Source organism: Balearica regulorum, chromosome 17 (assembly GCF_011004875.1).
Source record: "Balearica regulorum gibbericeps isolate bBalReg1 chromosome 17, bBalReg1.pri, whole genome shotgun sequence".
Taxonomy (NCBI): domain Eukaryota; kingdom Metazoa; phylum Chordata; class Aves; order Gruiformes; family Gruidae; genus Balearica; species Balearica regulorum.
The window spans coordinates 14,181,082-14,200,701 of NC_046200.1; the positions used below are offsets into that span (position 1 = coordinate 14,181,082).

Genomic DNA, 19,620 nt, shown 5'->3' on the forward strand with positions numbered 1-19,620 from the left:
AATTGGCACAGCGGATCTGACAGTGGCAGCTGAGGGCAGCCTATATTCAAGGGTGGCCTTGCACAGAAGTTGGTCCCATCTCGGTTTAGGTTTTTGAAGAGCATTTCAGGTTTCATCAAAATAGCACTGGGGATTATACACGCCCTGGAAAGCCCTATGGGACTGCTGCTTTGATACCTGACAGGGGAACGGTCAGTTCAGCATAAACCAGGGTCTGCCCACATCAACATTTGTTAGAGTGTTACTGTTCAGTTTCAAAATAGGGAAGTAGAAGCAGCACAATTTTATAAATACTGCTTTGTTGTTAAAGACCAAAGACTTCCTGTTTTGGGATCTCAGGACTGTTTCTATTTCCACTACAAATGGTGAGAGACTGCCCATAAACTTAATGTTTACTTTCACGACTTCTGATCCTTTCTACATGTGCTTAAACTGTTTTCAGGTGGCCATGATGTTTTGCCAAAAATAGAAATGGCAGTTGGAAAAAGGAAAGTAGTTTAATATCAACCTAGTTTTTAAAATTTTTTTTCATTGGTATTCAACAGACCATCACCACATTGCTGTACCCATTTGTCATAAATATTACATTATTGTCACAAATCAGCTGAGATTTTAGTGTTTGCATTCAATTTTTCCTTATAGTCTTCAAGGAACAGAATATTTAATTGCTAGCTTTTGTCATTAAAGCCAATGAGTTAGCCACAAAGTAATCTCCATTTAAAAATACGGCTCTGCCATAATTCCGTCTACTTATAGCACTCACAATGGAAGGCTGAAGTGTAACTATTCTGTAAGAACTTGTACAAGCTTGAAAGTTGAAGAATAAAAAAGGCAAAATCTTACGGACTATTTTTGTAACTACATAACTTGAAATTTAGAAATAAGATACACCAAAATTGAAGTGGGCTAGAAATAACAACTACTGTTAAAACAGCCATGAAACTGAGTGGCAATGTCTTAATACAGTCACAGGAGCTGGACGCAAACGTGGGCTCTATCTCTTCAAGGAAAAGTTCTTTTAATATACTTTATAGGAGAGCGAGCTACTAAGATCAGTTCTAAAAGCATTTTGGGTCTGCAGAAACTCTCGACAGCCACCACTGCTGAAAATAGATGGCTCCCACCAGCAGCACAGGCTACCCGTAGCTGATGGTGTAGTGACAACTGGCAAGAAAGGAAGGGGCAGGTTGTAGTTTGCTTTTTTTCTTGTTCAAGATTAAAGCAAGGGATGTGGCATTTAAAACATACCTAGGGAGGTCACAGATTTGTCACTTCTTCAAGCACAGAAAAATATTACCTGAAGATTATGTTCTAAGTTTTTCCAGAACTATTCTTATGGGAGATGAATGCAAAATAGACCTCGGGTTTTGTGTAAAAGCTTGTTAAGGCGTACCGCTGTGAAAGGGCTCAGGGTCAGGTTGTTAATTTATCACGTCTGTGTTTAGAAGCAGACCTGATAAATACAGAATGCTTGGTTTGGGAAGGGACCTCCTCAAGTCTCACAGTCCAACCAAGCCCCTGGCCAAAGCGGGTATAACTTGACCAGGCTGCTCAAGGACGTGTCCAGCTGAGCCTTCAGCTCGTCCAGGATGGAGATTCTACAGCTGCTCTGAGCAACCCGGAGCAGCAGATCTGATTTGTATTCCTCTTTCATCCGGGGCTGACTGCACTTCAGTTATCCCATCTGTAACCCTGCTGCAGGGAGGAGGAGGCTGCAAGACTGGTATGCCATTGAAATCTCCTATTAAAGACTTACCTGGTGTACACAGAGGAATTTCATCTGTAACTGATGAAGCTCCTGCGATTACAGTTGCTAACGTAAAACAACTATTGCTCACATGTTCCCAGATTATCTCAGGTTGCTTCCACCCACCCCACTTGGGAGAATTTTAATCTGTTCATCTTGGCATCTGCATTAGTGGCACCAAATTTCCTCTCTCAGCAGGCACAATTTTAAGTAGAATGACTATACTAGTTTGCTTTAATTTTGATTTTACCGAAACTGCAGCTTTAGCAGCAAATCTAAAAGGCAGGCAGGCGCTGGGTTAATTCAGGAAAGGCAGCAGTGCCTGTCTCTAAAGTAACTAAACATTAGAGCCTTTGAATTCATTTCAGTTCCATTCATGTCGCATGGAATCTCTACTTTATAATGCAAGCCCTCCTTCACTAGGAATGCTAAAACTTAAGGAGTTAAAGAAAATACTCAGAAGAATAAAACTCCACCAACAGTTTCAGTAATTCAATAATTTATTCATCTAAAAAAGTGTGTAAAAGTATATAGCTCTCATCCACAAGGTATATATGAATGACATTTAAAATGGAGGTCTTTATTATTATTGTTTCTTTTTATCAAAGTCTTTTTTTAGTGTATTGTACCAGCGATATACTGTAGATTTAAAATGAACTTCACATTTTTTTTTGTTTTCTTTCAAATTGTTGGCTATATATAAAAGAAGCTCACTGCAAAATGCTCAGAGAAAAAAAAAACCAAAAACAACCAAAAAGAAATTCAGAACTCCCCAGAAATGTACAGCTTTTACATTTAAAAAAGGTTCTGAAATATACATACAAGCATGCTGGACATTCCCCACCCCCTCCCTCTCCCTTCAGCTCAAACAACTGTAATAATAATTCTGATTTAGGCATGAATTTCCAAAGTTAGAAATAAAAAAAAAAATAAAATAACTTTCTTCACTCTGTAGGAAAGCCAGGGCTTGTACATTTCAGATTAATTCAGTAAAAAACTCACAAGTAAAATAATGCATATTTAAGGGAAATATTATACAGAACTTTTCACACTGAAGTACATAAGATTTTTCTTTAAAATCTATTGCCATTCATTTATTTTGCACAAAAACGTATAAATATGTCACCAGCTTCTCTTAACTTAAAAAAATTAAATAAAAGACACCAGATGAAAACTACTCCTTGCTGCCCTTTTTTTATTTTTAATTTTTGCTTAGAACCAGGTTTCTGGGGAAGAAATGCCCCTGGATAAAAACAGCCCATTTAAAAAGAACAAACAAAATAATAATCCAAAGTTCAGATGAATCCTGGGAACAAATAACCCCCAAATGGTAAAAGATTACAAACGTCTACTTTACATTTTTTCCTCCCCAAGTTAAATTTTTTTATACAAGTTTACAATCTTCATCTTTTTATGCTCTTCAAAAGGCCTTGAGAATTTTCTTTTCTGATTAAGAAAAAATAGTACTGCAATATTTTTAAAGTCAATTTTACACTGTACACATTAGATACAAATGGTTTGATATCAGATTTTTTTTTTTTTTTAACCTATACATTGCAAAGAGGATACCCACATGGGAGGTTTGGTGCAGAGAATGAAATAATCCATTTACAGGTTACTTCTCTGACTTCACCTTCTCATTACACAAGCAATTCTTTTTTTTTTTTTATTTTATATAATTTGTTTTAAATGTTACATTATCTCAAGAAAAATACTTTTTAAAATCATAGAATTTCATTTTTTTTAACCAGAACATGAAAGTCTTTTGGAAGAACTTTAAAATTTGTAGTTTTTTCTCCACAGATAGATAACTAGGTCACAGAGCCCGATCAAAGTGCCCGACCCCTCACATAAGGCAGTCCATGCCTGCTGCACAGTGCAACAACAAACATTAGGAAATGGAGTTTAAATATAAACCCCTTGAAGCCTGGAATGGAGGAGTCATAAAAATACTTCAATTAGCCATTAACCTTTAAATGGCAATCATTTTGCTAAACAAAGTAACTTTTCCACCACAGTGGTATAACTTCAAGTACTAATTTAATGATATAATTTTTAAAAATTATTTCTTTGAAATAATATTCCTATAGTCAGAAAAAATACACCAGATTTGTAACTGATTTAGTGTAAACAAAAACCATATTTTTGGATATGTACATGGATGAGTCTGCCCAGAATTAAAGGGCGACTTGGGTTTCAGTAAATAGTTTTCTAGCATCACTAAATTTACTGGAAATATATTTCAATCATAGCTCTACAATAGATTAATTTGCCACTTGTCATGTGCCCTTACATTGGGCTTTAAAGTATTTTTCCTCCCTACCTCTCTCTCACTCTTCTTCCATTAGGTAGTGTTATCCTTCATTAAACACTGGCCATTTCTTGCTTTAACCAGGCTAAATGCAGGTGAGAGTTCCTTAAAATCCAAGTACATCCATACCAGAATATGCTTCCTTCCCAGCTTGGACTTTGATTGTTATTAGCTTCACTTTTGATTTCTAAGTCAGAAGAGTGAGAGGTACGTAGATAAATAACCCTACAGTGGAACGGAGCTGGATTTTGAAGATATTCTACTGTTCCTGGTCCTTTATAATTTAATCCCTCCCCTCCCCAAACCTAAAAATAAATAAAGTATCTCCAGACCATTCATATCTACATGGACAGGTAACAAATGCATGCATTCATCCCAATCCACTCTGACAGGAACTCCAGGTAGACAGAAAACTCCAATATTTATACAAGACTACAACTGCATGGGTTTTGTGGTTTATTTTTCTCCTGCAAAGTCCCAGTTTACGATGATCAAACAACAAAATAAGTTTTGGACAACCCAAACTGGTCACTACAAGGTATTTTTATTTGCAGGGCTGAAACTGCTCTCGGTTGTTTATCAGAGTTCCTAATGCAAAAAAGATACTGTAGTCTTCCTTAAAAAAATAAAATATTAAAAAAAATAATCACACTGACCAGTAGTTACTGGGCCACCAAACTAACACTGGCTTGAGGTTACTCTGTGTTCACTGTTCTTGGATGTTCCCAGATTTTGGACTGAAGCTGCCAGAGATGTTAATGGGTAGTTTAGTTTTGAACACTGCAGAATTCACATGTGCTTTTGGAGGAACAGAAGCACAGCACAGGACTGGTCTGAAGAGAAGCAAAATTGTGATCTTTGCAGACTGTGGCACGTTTCTCAGGTTGAGGGGAGAAGAAGCCAGAAGAACAAGTGCTTTTCTATCTATTAAAGTATATTCATGATGGCATTGTACAACTGAGTGAGCACCACAAAGTGGACAGGAAGGCAGGAGCTGCGATCCTGAGTGGCAGGGTTACATGTAAGCCAGGACAGTGCATTGTACTGCTCCAAAACGAACCTGCAGAAGAGAAACACAGGGAGAAATGAAACTGGAATTGTTTACTCCTTTCCTTCTTGCCTTTTCTAGAAGATTTAAATTTATCTCTGTCGTGAGGACTGCCTGGCTGTATTAACTCTGGTGGCGTTGGCAAAGTAGGAAACTCACTCAAAAGGGGTGGAGGGGAAAGCACGAATTTTTAGTTTTAATATGTTTGAACTTGAACCAAGCTATCTGAATGTAGGCCCGTCCCAATACCTAGTAGAGATTATGGAATCATAGAGTACTTTAGGTTAGAAGGAACCTCTGGAGGTTTGGTCTGCTGTTGTATTCAAAGCTTTGAATCTTAAACACCTCTAAGGGCGGAAGTTCCACAGCCTCTCTGGGCAACCCGTGCCAGTATTTGGTCACACTTTTTGTGTGATCCTGTATTTGATTACAATTTCTCATGGTGTAACTTGTGTCTGTTGTATCTCGTTCTTTCCCTGCGCACTGCATCATCTTTTACTCAAAACAAGACAGTAGTACCTCAGGACAGCTGTGATAGCTCAGTCCTCTAAGAAGATGCAAATTCAGATAATCTAGAATAATACAAACACCACCAATTTTCTCAGATTGGATTATCCTTCATGTTTCTTGCTGATACTCTCTACTTGGTGAAATGTACATGTTTGTTCACTGGTGTGCTCCACCCTGTATGCTGTCTCATAAACCAGAACTTTTTTCAGTCCCCAACAGGAGGCAAACAGTCCTCTAGTTGTCTTGTACACAACCCTGTATTAATTTAGGAAGAATGTCTGTCTCCTTTATATCCCAATTCCTAAGATACTGGTATCAGGAGAGTACTTTTATCTCCGACTATAAATCAATTTGGTTTGGCGAGTAAAAATAATTATTGACACAGTCCAGGTTAGACTACCAGCTAAACAGAACAATCTTTGAGGGGCAAACCAAGGTGTCCACTTGGTAAGGCAAAGCTGTTTCTAAGTGTTCTTCACATACTTTTATATAGTAGTATGGGAAACTGATGAAGTAACCCTCAAAGTCCTGCTCTTTGGTGGTGGAGGTAGCAGCTGTAGCAAGACTTGCCCACTGCTCTCACACACACACACACAGGGCATAGCAGAGTTGTAAGCTGTTGATAAAGCTAAGAAGGTTGAGAAGAAAAGGTCTCTCTGAAATTTCAGAGCTCAGTCCCCATAGCCTTAGGGAGGAAATGCACAATCTGAAAGGCGTTACCTCAAGACATCTGATGTAGTTTTAGAGTCAAGGGGGTGAGGGACTCGCTGAGAATTTCTGGCAGGTAGAAGCTCATCTGTCTGCGCTACAGAGATATGGTGATGTAATGAGGCCTGTGTAAAGGAAGAAAGCGCAAATTAACTCTTCACATAGCAAGTACTTCCAAAGATTCACAGTGAACAAACATGTTCTGAGTTGTCTCAGGGCAGCACGGAAAGCTGGCGATTCTTTGTTGAACCCGCCATGACCATGCGTATTTCCAAGTTCCATAATGATTACATTTTTGAATAAATTGGCTTCTCTTTCTGACTGGAATCAAGGATCTTTAAAAAAGAATGCTGCATTCTGTTCTTAATGTTAGTCAGGGAAGAAGTGACGAGGGGAAACGCTTGGGATGTGTCAGTGGTTCTTTTGGTGTTTCAGTAACAAACCATCCCGATTTGTCAAACTCTGCCAGTAGGAGAGCCATCAGAGATCCCTGCACAGAGGTGGGGTGTGCAGCCAGGCAGCCTTGGTCCTGCTCTCTGCTGGTACGCTCTCTTCATCCATCTCATCAAGGCTTGTGCATTAGTTTATACAGGAGTAGGAAAGGGATTTCATATCGATCATGTGCTGGGGGCAAAGCAACCATGTAAGCCTTTCAAGTGGGTAGCCTAATACGCCGCGCAGCCTGCCGAGGCAAAACCTCTAATTGATACTCCTCCAATTATGGCACGCACGTTAGAGGTGAAATACTTTAGCTCAGAAATCCTTAATCCAAATCAGACAAAAATGACTTGAATCTGTATGCCTCACATGCCATACACGTTCCCTAATTGCAGCACTGTGCAGCATAAAGGAGACAGCACCACCTGCTCACTGAATGGTGTACAAGTTACTGCATGACTCCAGCCTCTTGCTTTTATTAAAAATTGTCCAAACCAAAACAGCACGTTCCAAGTCAAATTAAACATTTAATTCATCCTAGATCTGAGAGCGCAATTGTGTTGGGCTGGGGGGAAGTGGTGTAGGGAAGGGTGGTGGCTCCTTCTCTCTAGTACAAATCTAGTATAAGCTTATGGAAGGAATTCATCAAGTTGCCTGGAGCTCTGCTGACTGTGTTTTTACTGCTGGAACTGAAACACAGTCTTTGGATTACTCATTCACCAAAAAAAGGTAGTTTTAAGTTTAGCATAAAACTTCTTTTTTAGCTCCAAAACCACGGTGGTTTATTTTTCATATTATTTTGAGATCTCCATTCTGTAGGTTTAAAGAAAAGCACATACTTCAGGGAAGTCTATCCATGCAAAGTGCCGAGCGTTAAGGAATAAGGTTCAGAACTTTGCTGGTGGAGGTGCTATACTGAGTATAAAGCCTGCCATGCTGACTGCAAGTCATTAACATCAGTCCTAAAATTGCTTGTTTTGCATGAAGAAAGAATTGAGAAATATTGCGCACCTTTACTCTGGTAATTGCCTGATAGATGTTGATGAGAGAATTTAGTTAAGAGACTTGCAAAAATGTTTAATATTCGTTCATTACACTGGGAATGGATAAAGTAAGTGGTACTGTCTCTATTATTCTGTATGTTGTTTGCTCAAATAGTTATGTGATGCTATTCATGGCAGAGTTTTCACCTTCCTTCCATGCTCACTAGTTAACATTTTTTTGATTTGTTCAAATAAGCAGCTACAGGGATCAGTGACTCTCTAGTAGTTGAACCAATTCTGCTGTATACATCTTGCAAGCCCTTGCAATTCTGGAATGGAAGGTACCAGGTTCACTCTGACACTACGGACTCCACTGTGCAACTGTTACGACTAGGGAAATAGAAATGGATAGTAAATACTCCATCTGAAGGTGCTACTTTCCCTTCTATTTTTTAATCTATGTGTTGTAACTAGATTATGGCAGAATACAAAGTACATCCCCTCTGTAATACCAGATATGGCTTCAATGATTCTGTATTTAGAAGCTGCCAAACTATTCCATTTTCAGGTAAGGGCTTTAGGAAAAGAGAATTAAGTTTTAATAAGCCAGATATCTTAAGTAAATTTAAACTTAAAATTGCATTTCCATTTCTGGTACTGTGCAAACCCAACATTTTCAAAGAAAATTCATAGGATATAAATAGGGGTTTTGTTCTCCTTCTCCTGTGAACAGATATCAAGACAGACCTTCAGGAAGAGGGGACACTGGTTTTGTGCCTGAGGACAGGATGACCAGAACCACTGGGGAAGATTCTCAGCTTTGGCAGTTGATACGAAATATCCAAGAGCAAGAGGTTGCTGCTTCAGTTCTTCAGGGGCTTCTCTGGAAAGAAGACGTTCCCCTTGGCTCTGAAAGAAGAGTCGAAAAGGCAGGTTTGTTGTTTTATGTCATCACATCCCACTCCAATAACATTAATTTTGTTTACTAATTATTCAGTATTTAATCCAGTTCTGGTTTGTTATTAATGAGCTATCCTTTAGTCACTGATGAATCTTAGCCAAAGCTAACTCCTTCCTTTTTCCCCTGTAGCTGGGTTCTCCAGGCTTATGGTCCGGAATCACTTTCGATTCCCAAACAGCAATGTTAACCTCCTAAATCAAACCCAGCACATGTGGAATTTGATGCTACAGAGCAACTTAGAGGTATTGGGCTCTGGCTATGAATCTGAACAAGCTGCTTCTGTGCATGCAGAGAGCTGACCAGTGTTGAATTTATAAAGTTTATAAAGCCTCACAAGCTTTTCCTAAACATATCAAAACCAGCACTTTGCACTGCAGCTCTTCCTGACTTTGGCTAGTGGAAGGATGTGTTACACACTCACATATGGAAGAACAGGGAGTATCTTCATCTGTGTAAGTTTGGTTGTGTTTGCTTTTTCAGTTAGTTACATTGATAGTTAGAAAAAAATGCTACACTTGCTATTCCTTGCTATGGATACTCAGACAGAAAATACTATGCTTTGTTTGTGCTTGTACTACGAAGTGCAGAAGTGTGGGGAAAAGCTGTCCTGCTTTTCAATTTGTATCACTTATTAATTTATTTATATACTGTATTCCTGCATTAGTTACTCATATTCTTATATATGGACCAAAGAGTTATTTGGAGAGGAGAGAGTTAAACAATGAGAAACTGGCTCTAAGACGAATTTCATCAGACTTTTGAGTCGCTGCCTGTAAGCATATGTGTCTGTGATTTTATTTCTGTGACAAAACCTAGATGAACCTTCCATACCGAGGCTGTTGGATAGGAATGCTTGGTGGGAGCTTGCTTGCCTCATCCCATCTGTGTACGTACATATCCTTATCCACCATGAACCACTTTTACAAACCTACAAGGGTCTCCTTAGGTATCAGAAAGGGTGACTGCCATTCCATTCTAGAGTGCATTCCTATGTTAAAGGCATTTGGGGTTGGTTTTTTTTTTTAAAAACCCTTTATTATTTTGCTTTTACTTTTATTTCATAGAGGAAAACCCCAAAAGATACCTGTGAAATATTTTAGCTTGAAACTTATCCCAGAAGAATTGGGATAGCAGTTCACTTAATCCATAAACACCTTTTAAGTCAATAGCTTTAAAAAAAAAAAAAATTCCACTGCACAGAAACTGGCTTAAATCGCAAAGCCTTCACTGCTAGTCCTTGATGCAGGTCTTTCTCCAACAGCAATATCTTGATCAGGAATCAAAGAAAGTGAAACACTCCATAAAGCTCAGAGAAGGCTGCAGCTCACCTGGCTGTGGGCACTCAAAGCCTAACAGCAAACTTTGGCTGCTGAGCAATCAGGACTTACACTGCTAAACTGCAGCAATCAATTATGGGTTACATGGATGAAGGCTTGACCTTCCCCGACCCACAAGGTAATGATCACACGCTGTTGCTTTTTTAAAACCAAAAATTACACATCAATTACTAGGTCCTTGTTAATGGTTAACCTGAATTACTATGACAGGTTCATCTAGAAATGGCTTGTCCAGGTCTCTAAGTTCTTTGCTCATTAACCTTTCAGTGCTGTTCTTAAGCCACTTGGATGGAGTTCCATTGAGAGTAAGTTTTGTAAATACAATACTAAACGCAGTACAGAATAGAGATTGTTGAATGAACTAAATAAGAGAGAGAAACTGCAATGAGTGATGGTTGTGATATATGGCTGGAGGGTTTGGTAACAGAATTTAAAACTTTTAATTTGCCCACATACCAGTTTGAAATAACCAAGTGACAGTAATGTGCAATTATTTAACCTTTGAAAAGTGGGTTGGAGTATTAGCATAAGGTAAGGTGGTTGTGTACTGAGATTGCAAAATACAGTATTAGCATTTCTGTGGCTGATGCAGAAGTAATTTTTCACTCACAGACTGTATTAAGCGGACCACTGAAGCATTTTGGCAGAAGTTGCAAGAAGAATACAGGCAGGACTTTTTCCTTCTAGGTGGTGAAACTACCATCATTTAGTTAGGCATTTTCAGGGAGCAAGAATGCTTTTCTTAAGAAGTCTTATTTACATGTAGAAAAATGCACTGCTTAGTTACAGAGGCTGAAGAAGTAACATCACTCAGGGGCAAATCGCATAGCTGTACATATACCTCCTCTGAGTACCTATTCGGCACTTCGTTTCAAAACAGATTTATAGTTTCTCTTGAGACTGTTTAAAGCCACCAGTGATAGTAACACGTACAGATTACAGATTACTAAACCAGAACTTTTATAAAAAATAACTTTCTTGTATAAAAGTTAGCCTGTTTCCTTCAAACAATACTGTATTATTTAGTAAAGAAGTAATATGCTACTGCTTTAAATGAACTATTTTTAGAGTAAAATTTCTCCACAGGAAATTATGAAGTGTCAAACTTTTACATACTTGTGATGAAAACCATTCTAAGAGTACAGCTAAGTCTCTTACACAATGAAATGTGTGAGTAAAAGAATTCCATCCACATGATCCAAAGTATGCTAAAGCAGATTCAAAAAAATACCTTGAATTACCAAAAATAATTTGCATTTTAAGTAATCACTGGTGTTGGAACCAACTTTATAAAAGCCACTTCAAACAAAAACAACTTACGAACACTATGTGCTCTGGGCTAATTTTTACTAAGAAAACAACATTTGCATAAACATCCAGCACCTGCAGAGTTTCTATGAGTAGGGTTTTCTTATTAGGAGAATTATCACCCTTCTTGCCTCCCCTAGGTATTCACGTGAACAGAGCTGTCATATCTTCCTTTCTAAGATTTCTCACATTCCATATGATTTTCCAGAAAAAAATGGATGAGTACAGATTAAATTTATACAGGGTCATTAGATACAGCTCTGCCACACAAAAATAAATCTTCTCTTTCCTCCTTCTCTCTTCCTCTCAATTATCTTGTACACTAACAATTAACTTTAGAGATGTTAATAGTCAAGGCAGAGGCATCTTCTACAATAGCAGCAATAACTAGCACCTTCAATTTTAACGTTAATTTCTGCTTGCTCTTGACCTAATTATGCTTGAGAATCTACAGGGAAAAAGATTTTGCTGGAGGATTTGGGTCTTTTTTGTGTTTTAAGTCACATATGCCCCAAAGTGCTACAGCCTTACCCTACTATGCTGGAAGTGAGATCCCACTCCAATGCCAGATGGTGATCCAGGGGAAGGAACTGGGGAGGAATTTGGTGAAGAGTGAAGATTCCCTGTTATTAAAATTCTAATGTCATTGTCCATGTCATCTGGGAATGGGAGGTCAAACATGTCATCTGAAAAGGAAAAGAAGTAATTTCCCATGTGCTGTAGTCGTTTTTTGTCAAGAAATTTTTGTAATTTATTATCATTCCCTTTAATTTATTATCTTTACTTTTTTTTTAACATACTCTTGAGACAGATGAAAGCAGAGATAAACACTTTACTGTTTAATCCTTCTTAGTACCTTTGACTGCAACCGCACAGACTTGAAAGGAAAAGTTGGCAGACATCTATTAACATCATGAATTTTAACAATGGTGATAGAGTGAACAAAAATCCTGTCATACCAGCTTAATAAAAATCCCAGTTGAACTTTGTAACAGAAAAAATGACACCTCTATACAGTCGGTCACAGAAATCCATTAACAAAATACTTGAAATACATTAAACAAACCTACGTGTGTTACTCTCAGCAGGTGCTGCTCTTCAGGCTTCTAGCGCTACACACCAGCGCTTTGGCACGTTTGGGAGCAGACCTGGCAGCTTCAAGGCAATGGCTCACAGAGTCGGTAAGGGCAGCAAGGCCTGCTAGGCCTGCTCCATGCTCACGCAATGTACTTTCATGATTATTTCACATTCTGCACCAGAATTTCCTACAATCCAGCTTTTAATATTTTACTTTCATCTCAGAAATTAAATACAGTTGTATTACCATAACTTGTTTAATTTGGTTGACATTAATACGTGGGAAGGGTATAAAGATACAGTGAAAATGCGTTTGCATTCTATGAGAAGTACCTTCCATTGCTCAGTCATTTGAAACACAGGTTATGATACCACGAGTAATTTACATGATGGAAAGCTAAGGCATTATAAAACACAGAGCAAAAAATTACAAGCATCACAAAATGGTTTATAGGGTTTTTTCCTTATCCAGATTTCTCAGCAGGCAAAGATGTTGAAACAGTCTAATGACATTCAAAGTACATTTTAGGGGACAGAAAGGGACAGTGGGAGCTGTCTGAATTAACTGGATCAATTAGAATTGTAGCCAAATTTATACTGAAACACATGGAGCCCTAAATAAGTCATGCATTTCTACATATTATAATAAATAATTTATCTTGAAAACAAAGAATTTCCTTTGCATGAAGAAGGAGAAGAATGTGTGTGCCCTGAGCTAATCTCACCTGAAGTCCTAGTGCTGAAATAGGCAGGTTGTTGTTTTTCTTCATCTTATGAAGAGAAACGCTGGGTTGCAAGAGCAATGAATTAACTTAGTTAATTAACTTCTGTCCTACAACCTCAGTAAACAAAACAGAACTAATGTCATGCTCTGCTTAGCCTCCAAAGCATAAATGAGATGGCTAATAGCATAGGAAGCAGTTTAATCATTAAGTAGAACAGAGTTAAGAAAATTAAATTTAACACCATTTTGGAAAACGCCAGTTCTTGTACCTGATTCTAATTAGCATCTGAAGCACTAAAGGGCAGGTTAATGCAGGTTAAATATTTGTCAGCACAGCATTCAGTCAGGATTCTGGGGCCTTGAAAGGACAGCTGCTTAAGTCTTAGGAGGGGTAACTTCCCTTCTGTGAGGCCCACTGAAATTCCAGCAGGAACAGATCAAAGCAGACTCTTTCATTAAAAATAGTGGGCCTTTTCTTCTCCTCACTCTTCCTTAATGTCCCTCTTCATAAAATACTTCTATGGTAAATGTTTGTAGTTACTCTTGGTTTAAATAATTTTACAATTCTTTTGAAGGACTAATGGCAAAACAGTTAGGAAAATACTTATTTGATATAAAGTATTAACCAGAGTTTGCTGACACAAACTATAGGGTTAAATATGCTTGAAAAAGCACACTGCCAACATAAAGAATTCTCAGGTTGGTCTATTTTGCCTACTTTAGAGGAAGATTAGAATTCTAAACCAAGTACCTCCTTCTTCACAAGCTTTGTACACAACAGAGCATGAAGCGAACCACTTCTGTAAAAAACAAGTTGGCCTGATCAAGTCACAACAAGAAAAAGCCTTTTATAGTCTGTGCCATTTCAGGTACTGATTGGTCCGTATCACTTTTGGAAAAAATCAGTATGATTATCTGAAAACAGACTTCAAAAAAACATAGTATATTATCCTGTAACTATGAAGTACAGTGTTCTCGTTAAATTAATTTAGGGTGGTGTGGGGTCTGTGGGAGAACGCTGGTCCAACTCAGGTTTTTTATTCATGACCGGTACAGCTCTGCTGATGTTCTGAATAGGTGGCTGAGCATTTGCAAGATTTCACCTCTCACACTAGACACGTCCTTACTCACCGTTAGTAGGGCTGAATCCATCCTCATTGGGGTAGTTTGCTGGTGCTACCTGGATAGTAGCAGAGGTTGGGAAAACCAGGATGTGTGTACAGGAGGCATCCTGAGGGGTATTCAGCTGAGAGGACTGCAGGTTGAGTGCAGTACTCCGGCCAAACACCGATCCCATAGTGACAGCATCTTCCAGAACAGAAGCAACAGCAGAGACATTAATTTACATCATCTTCAAAATATATGTTCTGTGTTCAATTAAATTTCTCTGCATCTAATCTAGGTTTGCAAGCTAATACACATGTTTAAAGGTTCTTATCTTAAAAAGAATAAATTACTAGCAGAGCTGGAAATTAAGATCACAAGTTGTATAGATAATGTTTAGCTATGTGAATTCCCATGCAGTGCCCCACCTTTCCTTTCATTCTGCTGCCCCTTAATCAAAGATTTACTTGTTAAATGAGCAAGTTAAATTGATTTTTGACATACACATTTGTATAGTAATGCAATATACCCCGCTTTGGTTGACATGAAAAAAGCATTACTTGCCATCTATTTTCTCACATTACAAAAACACTGCTTGGAAAATAGTTCAACTTGATGAGTAATTTTCAAGCTCATTTAATTCTGTTCCATGTAGTAATCTTTTATTTCTAAACTAAAAAACCAGGGCAGCTTGTAAGAATATGTCACCAAGTACATTAAAAAATACAACGTATAAGTAAAGTGAACCTCAAAATTTAATTTTATTTCAACTTAACTCTGTGGACTGCTGCTTATAATAGAACTCTCTACAGAACTTAAGTATATGAAAAGGCAAGTCGGTTTATCCTTACTCCCATTTACATAGACTCCTACTCTTTCACACTGTAGACTCTTTACAGTGTTTGTAGTCCTCCTTGCGTGAGGGTGTCTGCAACATCCCATTTGAGCTGATGAGAACTGCTCTACCTGAAAACCTCCCCAAGGAAAAGGTCATCAGTCCGACAGCAGCACATAGTAATCTTTCCCCCTTCATAGTATTTTGGGGAATTCTGCTGCCTCAACCTATTTTCTACCACATTTAGCCAGGCTAGTCAAGGTCATCTTGTTGGACTCAAAAGTCTCCCAGAATTAATGTGCTTATGTGATAAGAATGATAAAAAAAGAAGAGTTTCATTGGCAGTTAAATAGTTGGATAAAATTTACCTGGCATCACAACAAACGACCCCTGTGGCTCCATGGCAACTAAGCAGGCACTGAGGATAGAAGGAGAGTCTGCCGATGAGATGCCACACATGCGGCACACCTCCTTTAGTTGTTTGCTGATTGTCTGCAGGGAACATTCCCCAAGGAGGATACTCCAGTCTGAAATGAATAATATCATGATAGAAACAGAGTGGGGGTTCTGAAATAGCCAGCACTTCCTTGAAAATAGAAAAATATTAGTAACGCTTTGCATTTAACACTACTATTCTGGACCGCCTCCCCATGTAAACAAGCTGCGTGGCAGTTTGTTGGTTTTCCCATGAGCTACCTGCTTTTCACTGAAGATTATGTATTTCTTTAAGAATGAGTCTTTATTCTACCTGTAAGGTAGAGGAGGTACTTATCTGATATGAAATAGGGCAACATATAGGGATTCAATTTTTAAGATTTTTTAAAAATGTGTTTTATTTACATACAAATCTTTTCCTGAACTGCACTGATTCTTTTTTCCAAAAAGGACTTCTGTTTTCATCTAACATGCTGCATAATTGGCATACTTGAAATGTAAGCAGACACATGAATTCACACACTCAACATTAGTGAAATTTTCTTAAACTTTGTTATGAATAAAATACACTAAATAAAGCAAATTTCAGTGGAGGTGCAGATACACATTGAAAAAACTATTTTTAGCCATTTAAATGACATTATGTGTCCAAACAGAGGAAGGGAGTTGCTGATCAAATCCTTAATCTGTTTTCCTGCCTTCATTCCATGTAACTCCTGTCCCTACCAGGGCAGGCAACAGCTCTTCTTCCCTGCAAGTACGATACGGGAGAAGGCATTTAATTACTGCTTTCCCCCCCCCAGAGTATTTCTTTGTGCTTTCAGACTGAATTTTTATTGTGCACCGTTTTTCAATTTTTTTTTTCCATCTCATGAAATACAGAATCTATTACAATAAGCTGTAATGTAAAAGGACAAACACTCATGAAATAACTTTATCCTCCTGTTTAATTTATCTTCATGTTCCAACTCAGGTGACAGGAGAAGACTGAGAGCACCCTCTCAGAATCCATTTTCTTCCAATCAGTTACCAAACAAAACCTGAATAGTGGCCACAGATATTAGAAATTGGAGAAAAGATGCTGAATGGATGAATTTAAATTAGCAAGAGGAATCACTGTTGAAGTGAATCAAGGCAGTCCCTCCCCTATGGGATTAAGGCACCTACACCTTACATACTCCAGAGCTCCCTTTTATTTCCCACAGAGCTGTTGAGAGTGCTAAATCCTGGGAACTCTTTGCAGGCTGCAGAGAGCACCTTATCGCTGATTAACACTGATTATCACTTAGTTTTGTTTACTACAGAAAAAAAAAAAAATTTTTTTTTTTTCCCCAGTAACTTTTTTTGCAAGAATGTTTTGTGTGTTTAGTTTATGTTTAAGTTTAGGAATCAGAATTGAATCATGTTTCTATTTCTGTGACAGGATAACTATTGTTCAGATCTTTTTCTAACATGTGATGAAACCCATGACTTCCACTTGGAAAGACACTGCGCCAATACTCGTTAATCTGCACATCTACAAGACACAAGGGAGTAATGTCAAACTCAGTGTACAAACAAGCAAATTGTTTATGTAAACCAATTAAAAAACTCAGTCCCAGGGTAGGATGACTACTCTCAATTTTCTGGTTTTAAAGGCTCGTAACCAATTCTGTAAGTTGTTCTGCCTTGCACACTAAGGCCATGTTTTCATTGCAGAACCACAGGTAGTGACAGCACTGACATTTCCTACCTTTCAACTCCCCGTGGCCTAGGCGGCCAAGCCGCCCGATTACGACTCTCCAAGGTAGTGATGTCATCTGTACAATACCAATGCACCATTCCCATAGCTTCTGCAGACCAATTTTACGTGCAGACAACTTGCTCCTCCTTGACCTGGAGGTTACGGAAGGGGGAGGGGGGGGAAGAGAATTGAGGACAATATTCAGATTTTTATTCTATATAATTATTTCACTGCTTACCCTCTATAGGAGTTGTTACAGCTCTGTGGAGTGCCTAACTTACCTTTTAATAATGAGCAGCAGCACAAGTATGTGCCTGCTTTCAGTACTATTACTGCAGTGGCGTGTGAGAGGTGTCAATATGCTGAGCAAGATACCAATTGCTCTTGAAAGTACGATTTGTAGGCAGGATTTCTAAAACAAGTGTGACACAGTAACTTTTTTTCTCTGCAGTTTATAAGTTATAAATAAGTGCCAATTGAAATGTTATCACTGTAACATTGTCATGATCACATCAGCAGGAAACATCACCAGAAGGGATATGCAAGAAAGTAATGAGTGAGGGGTGAGCACTATAGACCTAGATATAGTGTAAAAAGGAAAGGTTTCTACCTGTTTGGTAAATCGATATTAACTATGCAGGTTTCCAGCAATTCACCATGAAGGTCAGTGCAGGATGCCAGAAGCCAACGCTGATCGTGAGACAAACAATATCCAACAAAAAGCACGTTGTATTTCTGACTGGCCTCTCCAAAGGTTTCTCCCAGCTCTGTCTGTTTGTCTTTGATGGGTGCCAATATGAAAGGAGGTGAGTATAGCTGGATTGGGCTGGGCCTCTGCAACAAAATCAACACAATCATCATCAGATCTATCAAAAACTATTTAATGCAAGAAACACACAGATTGGCAGTGAGTACAGAAAAATGTGAGTTTCAAACAATAAATAAACTCAAGGCATTCATACTCAAGAGACCTATGAGGAAAAGGGTGATTATAGACCATTTGTTTATACTAGTTAAAACCAATGCACTTCAAAAATTACCTAAAGATTTCTTTTTATATCCAGGGAAACTAAGGTCTGAAAACAGTCTTTGGACAGGGTGATACCAATCTCTGAAACGGTCAGGAGTTTAAACCTGTTATTCTGTCTTTTGCTAAAATTGATGGCATCTGCTCACCTCCGTTCATTCACATGCTACCTACAGAATAATGGACAGCACGATCTGATGGGAACTACTGAGGACTTGGACAGAGCTCAAACTGCATATATGGTTTTCTGTCTGGGCATTAGGTATAACTTACTTTCATGAACATCAGGCATGATGTCAGAAATTCTTTAAGTCTTATAGCTTACAGTTTAGTTTCAGAAATACTTTGGTTTTCGAATCAGAACTGAACTAATTAATCAGATCTGCTGTACGTGTGGTAGTGCTTCTCTTTAAAGAAACAATCTGCCCCTCAGAAAACCAACCTGTAAAAGGCTGTAAGAAATCAAGGCCATTCAACACCATTTAATGATAAGCAGAAGCAAATTAGTATTGTAAATAATACATGTGCAGTCCTCCTGCAAACTCTGACAGTAGTAAGTTATTAAATCCATCCGTTATTTAAAAAAATAATTAAAAAAACCAAAATCACAGGAAGCTGAGACTGAAAGGGACCTCTGATCATCTAGTCCCATCCTCCTGCTCAAAGCATGGTCGATTAGAGCAGGTTCCACAGGATACCCAATCTCCATCACTGGACATACAGGTACTGGATATGATCTCCAATGATGGAGATGTTCAGCCTGCCTGGGCAGCTAGTTCCAGTGTTCACTCACTTGTACAGTAAAAAAGCTTTCTTGTGTTTTTTCATTTAAATGGAATTTCTTGTATTTCAGTTTGTCCCCTCTCGTCCCATCACTGGATACCACCAAGAAGAACCTGGGTCCATCATCTTTACTGCCTCCCATCAGGTATTTACACACATTTATCAGAGCCCTCCTGGCCCAGCTGCACTGCTCTCAGCATCTCCTCAGTTGTCAGATGCTCCTGTCCCTTAATTATCTCTGTGGCCCTTCGCTGGACTTGCTCTGGTACATCCGTGTCTCCTCTACTGCAGAGGCCAGAACCAGACACAGCATGTCCCAGGTGAGGCCTCAGCAGTGCTGAGGGAGGAGAATCATTACCTCCCTTGCCCGACCTCCAGCACCCTTCCCAATGCAGCCTTTCTTTGCTGCAAGGGCACATTGCTGGCTCATGTTCAAGTTGTCCAAAAGTGCTTCCAGGTCATCATCTGCAAAGCTGCTTTTTTTGCTGGTTGGCCCCAAACCCATCTTTGCTTTCTAACTCCTCTGAAGAAAACAATGATGAGCCTGATGAGACTTGCTCA

The 19,620-nt window shown here is 38.6% G+C and overlaps 1 protein-coding gene across 3 annotated transcripts in view; it reads right to left on the bottom strand.

The window, feature by feature from the left end:
• Nucleotides 1-3,847: 3,847 nt before the first annotated feature.
• The window catches only part of MED13L (mediator complex subunit 13L), a 200,422-nt gene continuing 184,649 nt past the window's right edge, over nucleotides 3,848-19,620 (bottom strand). For all 3 annotated transcript variants that reach the window (XM_075769954.1, XM_075769957.1, XM_075769956.1), the window contains exons 24-31: nucleotides 17,860-18,083; nucleotides 17,259-17,401; nucleotides 15,460-15,618; nucleotides 14,284-14,460; nucleotides 11,883-12,037; nucleotides 8,493-8,654; nucleotides 6,337-6,449; nucleotides 3,848-5,118 (exon numbers count right to left, since the gene is read on the bottom strand). In XM_075769954.1, coding sequence (XP_075626069.1) covers nucleotides 4,986-5,118; nucleotides 6,337-6,449; nucleotides 8,493-8,654; nucleotides 11,883-12,037; nucleotides 14,284-14,460; nucleotides 15,460-15,618; nucleotides 17,259-17,401; nucleotides 17,860-18,083 — 1,266 coding nt within the window. In that variant the 3' untranslated portion in view covers nucleotides 3,848-4,985. The remainder of the gene's footprint in view (nucleotides 5,119-6,336; nucleotides 6,450-8,492; nucleotides 8,655-11,882; nucleotides 12,038-14,283; nucleotides 14,461-15,459; nucleotides 15,619-17,258; nucleotides 17,402-17,859; nucleotides 18,084-19,620) is intronic.